Genomic DNA, 12,293 nt, shown 5'->3' on the forward strand with positions numbered 1-12,293 from the left:
AATTAGATGGCTAAAATATGAGAACTCACCTTGGAGGGTAAGGTCAAAGGCATTTTTGAAGAACAACAGTAAAAACCTAGGCACCTGGGTTCCTAATGGTGGTAGAGCTCTTACTATAGCCCTCCAGACTTCCTTTACATGAAAGCAAAGTAAATCTATTTTTTAATCCACTGTAATCTGAAGTTTTATATCCCTTCACAGTCAAAACTAATTCTAATACATCATCAATGTAGAATTACTTGTTCAGTTTTTCTTTAATGTTTCTTAAAATGTTTTATTTTTGTTTCTAAGCACTATTATGAAATCAGATATGATATAGTTATTAGTATTTTCTAGCAAACATTAAAATAACTATTCAAATGTTTGTTCATTTACCACCTAAACCATGTTATGCACTCTGCAGGGGGTGTTACTGATCTCATACTAATGAAATTCTCAGATATAAAGTTCAAGTTGGGATGGAGCAATGCCCACCAAAATTAGATAGTTATAGGTAGTCTTTCAAGGTTACTGACACTCTCCAGAAAAAACTTTTGCTGTATTTAATTATTATCTATGTACGAAATTAGGAGTTTGACTTTCTTATTAAATGATAGTCTTGTTTAAAAAAAAAATAAAAAATCAGCTGTTTCATCTGGGGAGTTTATTTCCTGGGCAAAGAGTAAAGTAAAAGTTAAAGAGTAATCAAGTTCCACAAATTAAAGTACAGGAAATGGATGAATACATAGAGGATTCATTTAACCACAGCACAAATTATGCTGGAGACTGTGACAATCACCAGTACCGTAACCAAGAAAGTGCCAGAAAAGGCTGTCCAGGCCTATGAAATGCAAAGAAAGAAAGGATCTAAACTACCATGAGTTTCTGGAGGAGTAGGGAAAAGAGTAAAGGAAGCATATATATTTATAGCATTCCACAGTATAGCCAGATCACTAAACCAAGTTTCAAAACACTGTCCTTTTAGCAATTGATATAAATATGCTATTCATATTCAAATTTATAACACGATTATAAATTATGGAAATGCCTCAAACCAGACTGAAATAAGGCTTCCAGAAGCAAGATCTCCCTTCCCCTCTCTGTGGCCACTTTCCCCAACAGCTAATGTGAATACTTACCAGAACAGAAATCTGTGCGGTTCACTACTTGACAACCACTAATTGTTGCATTATGTGAACAGTAGTTTTTATCTGTTATGGAAGAATTAAAAAAGATAAACAGCACCATTACTCACTTATATTATCTTTGACTTTGTTACTAAGATCCGTAATTGCTTCTAAAAATCAAACTCACGCATAAACACTCCAAAGTCTGTCCACAGACCAATAAAACACTCTGTTATCCTCTTTTTCCCATTGTTTTGGAAATATTACACAGGACCTCTCCAAATAGTATCCTTTTAAAATCCACATGAACATACTAAACAGATAAATCAGAAACACTCAAGAGCTCAGAACTGTGATATGACAATTGTACAAGGAAGACTGCTAGAGTCCTTAACAGGGCTGATTCAAGAAAGTGGTCAGGACCCAAAAAAGGCTTAGTAAACAGGGGAGGTGCCCTAATGGCAGCAGTAAGTCCTCTGTTCCAGATATCATCAACAGTCTTCTACATTTTCTAACTCATTTCCAGTTTAGGAAAAAAAGTGCATCTTGCTGCCAGCATTAATTTAATTTTACATAAACATGCTCTTTGAGGCTCAAGCAAATGTGACTGGTTTTCAATGTGAAAATAGTACATAAAAACTGTTCTTGGAGTTATTTCTAAACAGAACATGTCTCTAACGCCACAGAAATGTACACATAAATCGGATTCATCAAATGAATCTTTGGCTAACAACCATTCAAGAACAACGTCAACATGTGTAGAAATGCTACGTTTTCTAGGATTTGACATTTTAAGCGATCGAGAATTACTGTATTTCATAAATGGAAATACTACTACTAAAAACACAATGCTATAAATAGAATGACGTCATTCATTTCCAAATACTATCGATATACTAGAGTGATGCAAAAATAAAAGCAAGAGATTTCATGGCAAACTTTGGGGGTAAAGTTACTACTGTAATCTGTGAGTTATTTCAGGGTCAACTTTGTAGCCACAAGTGCTGAGGGCAAGTATTCTTGAGGCAAACGGAAAATGGGCTAAAATCGATTTCCTGGATGGACAGACTTAGAGCAAGAGTATGAAGAGCTTTCCGCAAAATATACTACAGTAGGATATTTAATCTCTAAAACTTGTCAACTCTGCCGTACACGGAGGGAGGAGTATACTTTTAAAATCCATTTTATGATCTTAAAAAAAGTGACTCTTATACAATAAAAGTTAATTTAACCCAAATTAAGCCAATACCTTAATTTTAAAAGATTTTTAAATTTTACTAGTGATATTATTTCCAGAACTCAAAATTTTCAATGAAGAATAAAGAAGCGTAACATATAGCTTTGGCTTCTTTATATAAAAAATGATAAATTATTTTACTTATAAGAAAAAAATTCAACTATCTGACATTAAGCAGAATAATTTATGCTGTAATCCCATGGTTCTAGCAAAAACCTTACTGGAATTTCAAAGTATCTCCATCTAACTCTTTATCCCTCAAATCAAAGGTAACTTTAAAACTTAACAAAAGCACAGGAATCAACTCTATTCCCACCTCATTCTTCTCCCACATCTAAATATCCAAGAGTTTCATAAGGTCTCTATAATACATCTAGCAGGACATACTGAGGATAAATGCCTCAAACATTTCTCTGGGAGGCAATTTTCAGGGGAAAATTTCACAACTTTCTTTCACAGCTAATATTAGTGTATCTTACAAAGGTCTAAAATCTCTTCCTTTACAACTATTGAGCCTTGATTATCAAGTCTAAGGAATTAAAAGGAGGGGGAAATGGAAGACAAGAAGAGATTTTAGGGGACAGTGTTAAGCAACTGGCACTTTAAAGTATTTGATTTGTAAAATGAATAATACACACTATCCTAAATGTTATACATAATTTTCAAATGTTCAAGAATATCCTGTAGCATATTTTAAAATGTTATAACAAAAGTTTTGCATTCTCAAAACAATCCTAAATTTCTTACCTTCTTTACATTCCATCCAAAAGCAGGCAGCATTATCAATAGCAATGCTAGCATTATTAACACAGGAAACACAGCTGTTGCGGCTTTCACAGGTTTCTAGAGGGTGGGATGTATGCAGTCAATTAATTATTGGCATCTGATTTTGAATTTATATTACTTATCCTTTTTAAACAACAGTAAGCATTATATACAGTACCACCTTACTAATTAAGAGAAATGGTAAAACTTTATAGCTTATCAACAGAGGAATGGGTAAAGAACACGTGTTATACATATACAACAGAATATTATTCAGCCTTTAAAAAGGGGAAATCCTGTCATAAGCTACAACATGGATGGTCCTTAAAGGCATTATGCTAAGGGAAATCAGCCAGTCACAGAAGGACAAATACTGCATAACTCCACTTATATGAAGTTATCTAAAGGAGTCAAACTCAGCAGCAGAAAGTAGAATGGTGGTTGCCAGGGGCTGGGGGGCAGAGAAATGGAGAACTGCTGTTCAGTGAGTATGAAGTTTCATGTAAGATTAAAAAAAAAGTTCTAGAGATCTTCTGTACATCAATGTGCTTACAGTTAATACTGTAATATACACTTAAAATTTTGTCAAGAAGGTAATTTTCATTTGATTTTTTTTAACCACGCACACAAAAAAACTTTGTTAACTGGCTTACTAAGAAATTCCAATTTTTTTAAATGACTTAGAAGCCAGAAGTCAACTCAAGAAAAAGAAAACACACACACGCTAATGGAAACGCTTAGTACTTCATGGCACCTATCTAAACAACCCCACTCCCCCGTTTTTTTCTTGAGACATTTTTAAAGCATCCTTAAAAAATAAAAATATCGGAAAAAAAGACTGTTATAAGGCCATCAATACACACAGGGAAATCACTGCCCCAAAACATTAGATAAGACACTGAAATTTTTAATAGCAATAAATATGTACTACAGGTTGAACCCAAGCTCCGATGATGCCCATTTTGAAAAACCCCCGAGATTCGTAATTCATAAATGATCTACTCTTTCCAAGGTCCTCCATGACTGGAGAGTAAGGGACAACATATCTGGAGGGGGCTACATTCATGTACACATAATTTAACAAGTTAGCAAAGTCTTTTTTCAATAATTTAAGCCAAATGGTCCAGAAACACACTTCAAAGAAGGCTAATTACAAATAAATGTCTGGACAAACACATGGACTGTAGAATTGGGCTCTATCCATTTTCCTAGAAGCTAGATACCTCCAAAAAACATTTTCATTCACTTTTTCTGTACCTAAAAAAAAAGTTCTGAACTGAGGTATTACACTTCAATACTTTACCATTAGTCAGAGATTTGGAAATATATGGTACCTTGGTGGAAGTGGTAGCAAAGTAGAAATAAGTTCGAGGGTTTATACACAGATGAAAAATGCTAGTTGTTTAAAATCTTTGGTGCTTGATGATGAATGTTTGGATAGCATGGTGAATGGCACTAACAATGAACTAAATTTGCTACCTTTCCGCTTATCAAAGTACTACTTAAATCACTGCCTTCGCATGCATTTAAATTACACAAGCTTCTTAAAAACCATACAAACAACAAAACTACAATTCTGAGAGGAACTGCCAAATAAGCAGGAGACAATACATATTCTGCTCTATCATAAAAAGAGCGCGTTAGAATTTCCAGTATTGTACTGTAATTTCCCTTTATTTAAAATTTTTGAATATTATCATTATATCTTTCTGAATCTACCAAATAACATTTTTTATTAGGTATTTTATTAAACTTTTATAAAATACAAAAACTAGGAGGAAAATTATAAAACAATATGATTAGCGTGAAAAAAAATGCCAAAGTAAAAAACAGCAATTCTGTCACGATGACTGGTTACTTAACTAGAATAACCAATCACGGACTGCAAGTTTCTTCACCTTATTATCTCAAATTTATTCTCCCTTCTTTTTTACATTGTCGCGACATTGCCAATTCTTTAAGATTTAGTGTGTGCCTCAACCAGTTAACTGCGGAGCTTAACAAAAGATGTGTTCCTGATCCGGTTCTAGAAAATCGACAGATCTGAGTTCCAACCCTCTCTTCGCAATCTACTGAACATACGGTCGCGGCAGTTACTTTCTCTATCCATTTCCTAGGTTTCACCACCTTCTAGTTTGCCTAAAATATAAAATACTAAGAGACACGTGCGAAGCTCCGGGTACACAAATGAGCACTTTTTCGTCCTTTGTACATTAGCATGAAACGTAAAGTTTTAATTAAACGCTCAAACCTCAGATATATCCCATATCTGCAAAATTAACGTGATTAAATCTCAGGCGACTTATTTTGTCAGACCCAAGTCTGAGACGCCAGGGAATACTGTCTTCAGTTTCCCTTTCTCTCTTTCGGCAACTTCCGGAGAAGCCTCTCTTCGGAGTACCTGGGTGGACAAACGACTAAGCCCAGAGAGAGGGAGTTCGCTCTCACTGCCAACTCTTGGAGACGCGTCTCCTCGCCCCATAATCGACCCCACTGCCGTCGCCACGGAAGGAAGCCACGTCCCCTCTTTCGAGCCTACGGTGAGGCTAGGGATTACGAGGCACTTTTATAAAGCACTTCTGACGGGGACAGTATGGGGATAAAAACAGGCTAACGGCCACCGAAACTCGGCCGCCCCTTCCCACCGGGGTGCACCCCCACCCCGGCCACCTCGCTCCCGGCGCGGCTGGACTCGGACCCGCCGCCATTTTTCCGGAGGGCGGCCCGCCCTGACCCCCAGCGCAGCACGGGCAGGGAGGGCAGCTCCGCCGGGCAGGCGGCGAGCGAGCGAGCGCAGGAAGCCGGTTGGGCTAGCGCCCACCTGGTGCCAGAGTGGTGACCGGCAGGAGCGTCGACAGCGTCTGTTCTGTCCTGTTGGTGGGCGCTGAAGTCACGTTCGGCTGCACGGTGGTGTTCGCGGTCAGGGCGGCAGTGCCCTCAACCGCGGTCAGCACACAGAGCGCGGCCAGGCATGCAGCGGCCCAAGGCAGCAGGCGGGTGAGCCCCGACATCTCGAATTCAGCGCTGGTGTTCCGGCGAGAGCTGCGGCGCACAACGCTCGGCCTGTCCCTCTCTAACCCGCGGCGCCGCCTCCGAGACTCCACTCTCCCCGACGCGGGAGTGCGCTGGGGTCACGTGAGGGACCCCTGCCGGGGCTTGAGGGGGCGCCGTGGAGCGGAGGCGGGGCGTGGACGATACCAACTGGAATCCTGCGGGAGGGGGAAAGGGATATTGAGAGGAAACCAAGGGAGACCGTCCCTCAAAGTGACTGTTGTATAGAAAAGAAACTGGCAAGACACAGGAAACTATTTTATTTCCCCTCAGATTCCCACACAGGATGCATTCGGGCTCTTCTCCTTCCTGCGATAGGGAACGCTCCCACCTGGCTTGCATGAAACAACCTACATGACGTGGCGCGTGGCGTCCCCCAGAGCAACTAGTGAGACTGTAATTCCACCGCCCCACGTGACCTCAGGGCGGGGCCTGCCAGACCCCAGTTCCCCCGGACGGAAGTTGTTTCCACGCGGTGCAATTAGAACCTGGGCCAAGAGTTAAATTTGTGCCGTGCTTCCGCATTCCCAAGGTGTTGCACATGTCCATAAAAGGACCCTCGCTTTTTACCTTGAAAATCGCTTTTGCTGGAAGTAACCCGGTGTTGAAACTCTCCAGGGAAAGGGAGACACCACGTGGTTAAGGTGTTTCTGCTACGCGGTCCACGTACTGAGAGCCGCTGAAACACCGAAAGCAGTCTCCTGCCTTCCATCCACAGCTGCATACCGTCTACCTCCGTCACGCTTTCCTAGCCTGACTTTTCCGAATTTCCTGCTATTTCATCAGCGGTAGCAGCACTCAGTCAATGCCATCACTATAATCATAGAATCAAAGATGATCTGAGTTGGAAATCCATCTGGTCGGTTCCCACCCCCACTTTACAGGTGAAGAAACATTCAGAAAAGTGACTTGACCAAAACACACTGATTGCTTGGTGTCAGGGTTTGATTTCCAAATGTCTGCTAATGTTCTGTAACTGCTCAGGATTTTAGTAAGGGTGAGCGCCATCTGATGCCCAGTCTCAAAGAAACATTCACAAGTGCAGCCATACTTACATCAAATAGTAAAACTTAGATTATAAAGGCTAGGTATTTAATGTTTTCAGCTATTTGTATTTTCCATGTAATTTTAATTATGCACATCTATCCTAATAAAATAACACGCACAGTAATTGTTTTTGTGAGATCTGCTTTGCTATGAAAACACCAAAAAAGATGACTACATAAGTGCTGTTAAACACGTTTGAGGCCGAAAATTGTCCTGAAAGGGTTTGCTGAGCTATATGCTAACCAGAAAAAGGGCTGGGTCCTGAGACACAGATGAGCCATCAGCAGCAGGACTTGATGAAGACAAACGTGTCCACCATCGTGGGGTTGACAGGGGCTCTTTTATACAATGAGTTTGGAGCAGAAAGATACAGGTTGTTTTAAGAGAATTTTCATTGGCTATGGATGGGGGCGGGTGGTGTCAGGAAAAGATTTAGTCGAGAAAGTTCTGGGATAGGCGAACAGTCGATAGGAAGAAGTATTTGTTCGTTGTGGGCAACTGTCTGGAAAGTTCATGCATAAGCAGGATGCCAACTGGAAGTTGATTCAAAATTTCAATATTTCTTCAAGAATGTGAGCAGTCCTTTGTGGGTTTTGACCTATTGTTAACTGATTTATTTCCCACGTCTCTTTCATCCTCAGGCCTGCTGTAATTTAATTTAAGACATCTCAGAATTTTTCTCATCAGTGCTTCAACCTTTTTTGCCTAAATTTGAAAGCTTTTATAACTCCCCAGATTCTAATCATTGGGGTCTTTCTGTAACCTGATGGCTACGGACGTTTGTTACATTGACTACTAGTTGGAGATTTGTTCAAAAGCAAACAAATGATCTTTGATTGATCCAACCTATGACCGGAGGCATGAGAGTGCACCCAAGTAAATAAGTGAGGTCCCATCATCAGCCTTCAAACAGTGAAACGGCTGCTCTTCTCCCAGGAGATTTCTCACACAGTGTTTATTTGGCACATGATCATCTGACACCCAGACCAAATGAAGGCACCAGTCAACTTTTTTTTTTAGGTTAAAAATATAATAATTCTGTTTTCTTCCCACATGCCCTTGGATTATCTTTTTATGCCCTAGGATTAACACACCCCACTGTCGAGGCCATTGTGTCACACTTTGTCACTTAGGTGTTCAACTCTAGTCCTTAGATTTTTGTTAGTTCTTTTAAGGGGACATTTCATTCTATTGTGTTAAGACTCAAGAAGCATTGCTTATTTTATTTTACATGGCATCTGTTGAGCTAGATCAAGTTAGACTTCTAAAGTTATTTTCACCATTCCAGAGCAAGGACTGGCGTCTATAATACAGTTTTAACAACATGTATTAAATCTCATATAATATTTAAATAAGTTTCAACAAAGGATTGTAATAAAAATTAATAGTGAGCTAAAACTGTATATTCAGATTCTATTAACACTGTGATTAGGATTGATAAAATTACTAAAGATACTCTCCTTAGGGGGTACTCCACTTTGACCATGGATATTTTTGATAACTGTTCCAGGGTTTCAGGGGCAAACATTACACTTTAGATCAGTTCTTCTCAACCTTGGCTGAACATAGGAACCACGTGGGAAGTTTTGAAAAATACTGATGCCTGAGTACTGATTTAGTTTCGAATAATGCCTGGGCATCAGGAGTTTTAAAAGCTCCCCAGGTGTTTCTAAGGTGCAGCTAAGGTTGTAAACCATTGTTTTGCTCTTCTCAAAGTGGAGTTCATGAATATCATTGAATATCATATCTCCTAAAAATCTGTTAGAAATGCGAAATCTCAGGCCTCGCCTCAGACTTCCTGAATCATAATTTGCATTTTAACAAGATCAATATGTACATGTGTATATCTATGAAAGTTCCCAGGTGTTTCTAAGCTGCAGCTAAGGTTGTAAACCATTGCTTTGTTCTTCTCAAAGTGGAGTTCATGAATATCATTGAATATCATATCTCCTAAAAATCTGTTAGAAATGCGAAATCTCAGGCCTCACCTCAGACTTCCTGAATCATAATTTGCATTTTAACAAGATCAATATGTACATGTGTATATCTATGAAAGTTTAAGATTGCTTTACACTATAACCCTCCTAAATTGCTCCAGTTCTCAAAGGTGAATATTCTACAAAATTACAACAAGCAAGACATGTTGTAAAGTTTTTGTTTGTTTTTTGTTGTTGTTTGTTTGTTTTTAAAATGTAAGGTCAGGGTACAAACAACACAAGACTCCTGGATGCACAGGACTCATGGAGCCCCGTCTAGGTTCTCTCCAGGCTGGCACCTGAGATGCATTTTCTTTCTTTTCTGCTTTAACCCCTGAGTCTGCTAGCACTTTTTCCATATTTCTTAGTCCTTTAGGAAACAGAAGGCAGACTTTTTTCTAACTTATTCCTTAGGAACAAACCCCAAGTTCAAGCTAAACTATACCCCTGGCAACTTTCTGATAACCTGCTTTAGCTACTTCCCCCTGTGCCCAGGTGTCATTGTACTCTTCCCAGTCCTGTCTTGGAGAGCCCATTTTCAGCCTGAGCACACACAGATGGACATTCTGGTTACTAAAACATTCAAGTGATTCTGTATTCACTGGTAAAGAGCACTGCCCTGAGCAGTTCAAGTGTCCCAGCTCCTTCCCCAAACCCCCAGACTGCCATGGTGCCTCTACAGCAGCTGTAAAGCTCACCTTCCACCCAGCCAGGAGCTCCAGGACCCTGCACCAGGCCTCTAGTCTCTGTCCCTTTTGATTGGCCAGTGTTTGCATACCTTTCTGCTGCCTTGTTAAAATCAAAGTTTCTTGTCTTGTCTTTCCTCATTCTTTCTTTACTGTAGTAGCTCTTTAATGTTTTACAACTTACATCTTTCTTCCACATACCGACATGCCGTAAGTCTCTCATATAGATCTATGTCTTTAATACATCCCAGTGGTTCTTAAAGTATGGTTTCCAGACCAGCAGCATCAGCAAACCTGGGACATATTAAAAATGCAAATTCTTCTGCCCACTCCAGACCCACTGAATCAGAAACTAGGGCAGGTCCCAGGACTCTGTGTTTTGAGAGGCTCAAGTATTTCTGATGCACACTGAAGGAAAAACAAACCAACCAACCAACCTATGATTCATCACATTTTCAAAGCCCCCTATCAAATACCAAACTTTGATACTTATGTTGTATATTTTACTATTGAGTTTGTTACAAATATTTTATATGATGTATAAAATTTATTTGAGATATGGACTGACTAGATTTGTCAGTTTTAAGTTATGATTCCATTTTGGGAAAAGTAGTGGATAGTATAATCGATATAGTATAATCGATATAGTATTGAATATCTGCCATGTGTCAAGCATCATGAGAAGTGTCTTCACATATTATCTCAATTAATCCCCAAACCACTATGAGGTAGATATACCCCCACTTTACTAATGAAATTGAGGCCCCAAGGCAAATAATAGTATTGTTATTGATTTTATAAATTTACTCAGAGAATCACTAAAGTGATTAGAGCCAGAAGGAAGCTAATAATCTCTTTACTTCTCTATTCTTTTTACAAATAAGTGAAAGGTTAAGTGATTTGAATGCCACATTGCTAGACAGCTGGGACTAAAACCGACATACCTAATTTAAAATATGTGTAAAGTGTAAAAACTCAGAGTATGGAATCCAGAGGTTTGCCAGACCATTCATTAACAAATAACTAGCACCATCTGCAGTTGGGACAAACACATTCTTTAGATAGAATTTTAAATGTTTATCACAAATCTCTCAAAATAAGAAAAATGTCTAGATACCACACTCCTGTCATTAACATGCTTAGTATAAGATGCAGTGTATGTACCTGACTTTGCCATATCAAAAATTAGAACAAGGTCACATAAGTAACATATTGTATAAATCATCAGAATACCTTTACCATTTGTAAATATGGAAAAGTCTAGAATTCTTTCTGTTTAATCAAATCGAAGTCTTTTAATTTGGTTAAATCAGTCTTATATTTAGAGTTACTTGAGATAAGCTTTTGAGTACTTTATAATAATCAGTTTCTACAAACAACATGTTTAAATATACAAATCTTTCTAATGCAGAATACATTCTGATACAGAAGTATCACTATGTGTACCTTTAAATGGGGGTAATAAGAACCACTGCCTATACAGATCCGTGGTTTCTACACAGCCTAAAGTGGAAAGTGTGAGGGAACAAAGGGACCATGAACTTGCCATCTTTTAGAAAGTGTGCAGTGTTCTACCTTTATATTGCAGCTAAATTGAAAATTAAAGGGAGCTGAAATGAGTTTCTTATACCCATGTAAATATCCCAGTTCTTTCACATAAAATGTTTCATGTCCTAATATACAGGTTCATTGCCAGTAAGAATTGCTCTACTGCTTGTTATTACATGACTAATGCTTATAATTTGCTTTAACCAGGATCTCTGCAAAGCATCAGTTTCATTCATCACGTTTCATGACCTGGTGAGAGTCCCTGCGATAAGTCCAGTCTCCCGCCCCATTTTGAGATACCACCAGTGTGACCAGAGGAACCCATCTGAAGGCCCAGAGAAAGGATCTGGAGGCTTCATACAAAAAGCCTGAATACTCAGGCCGGCCGAAACTCAAGAATAGAGGGGGAGGAGGTAGCTCCTCTTCAGTGTTACCCAAATCTGCCTGTTAATCAGAGTCATTGAAGAGCTTTTAAAAATACAAGCTCCTAGGCGACACTCTGAAGGTTATACACTGGTAATTTATTGAGCATATATTTATTGAGCATTTACAGTATAACAGGTCCTATTCTAGGTAGGTCTTATATACAAACTATTGATTCCTTGAATGCTCACAACTACTCTATGTCTTATGTACTATTGTTTTGAGGATATAGAGGCTCGGTGAAGTTTTTGCTGGATTTCATACAGCTAGAGAATGACAGAGCCAGGATTCAAACCCAGGCTGTCTGGCTCTAGGACACGCATTCTTTCCCCACCCCCACCCTCTCTTTAATTCCTCCCTGCCGCCACCCTCGCCCCACTTACACCCCTGACCTATGGATGTTGCCATTTCCCCTTAAGAACTAGATCTCTGAAGGCGGGGCGTCTCCTCCCAC

At 39.3% G+C, this 12,293-nt stretch overlaps 1 protein-coding gene across 1 annotated transcript in view; it reads right to left on the bottom strand.

The window, feature by feature from the left end:
• The window catches only part of CD164 (CD164 molecule), a 14,759-nt gene extending 8,506 nt beyond the window's left edge, over positions 1 to 6,253 (bottom strand). Inside the window, exons 1-3 of the mRNA XM_006926060.3 lie at positions 5,930 to 6,253; positions 3,091 to 3,186; positions 1,119 to 1,190 (exon numbers count right to left, since the gene is read on the bottom strand). Coding sequence (XP_006926122.1) covers positions 1,119 to 1,190; positions 3,091 to 3,186; positions 5,930 to 6,119 — 358 coding nt within the window. The 5' untranslated portion in view covers positions 6,120 to 6,253. The remainder of the gene's footprint in view (positions 1 to 1,118; positions 1,191 to 3,090; positions 3,187 to 5,929) is intronic.
• Between the last annotated feature and the right edge of the window lie 6,040 nt (positions 6,254 to 12,293).

Source organism: Pteropus alecto, unplaced genomic scaffold, assembly GCF_000325575.1.
Source record: "Pteropus alecto unplaced genomic scaffold, ASM32557v1 scaffold79, whole genome shotgun sequence".
NCBI lineage: Eukaryota > Metazoa > Chordata > Mammalia > Chiroptera > Pteropodidae > Pteropus > Pteropus alecto.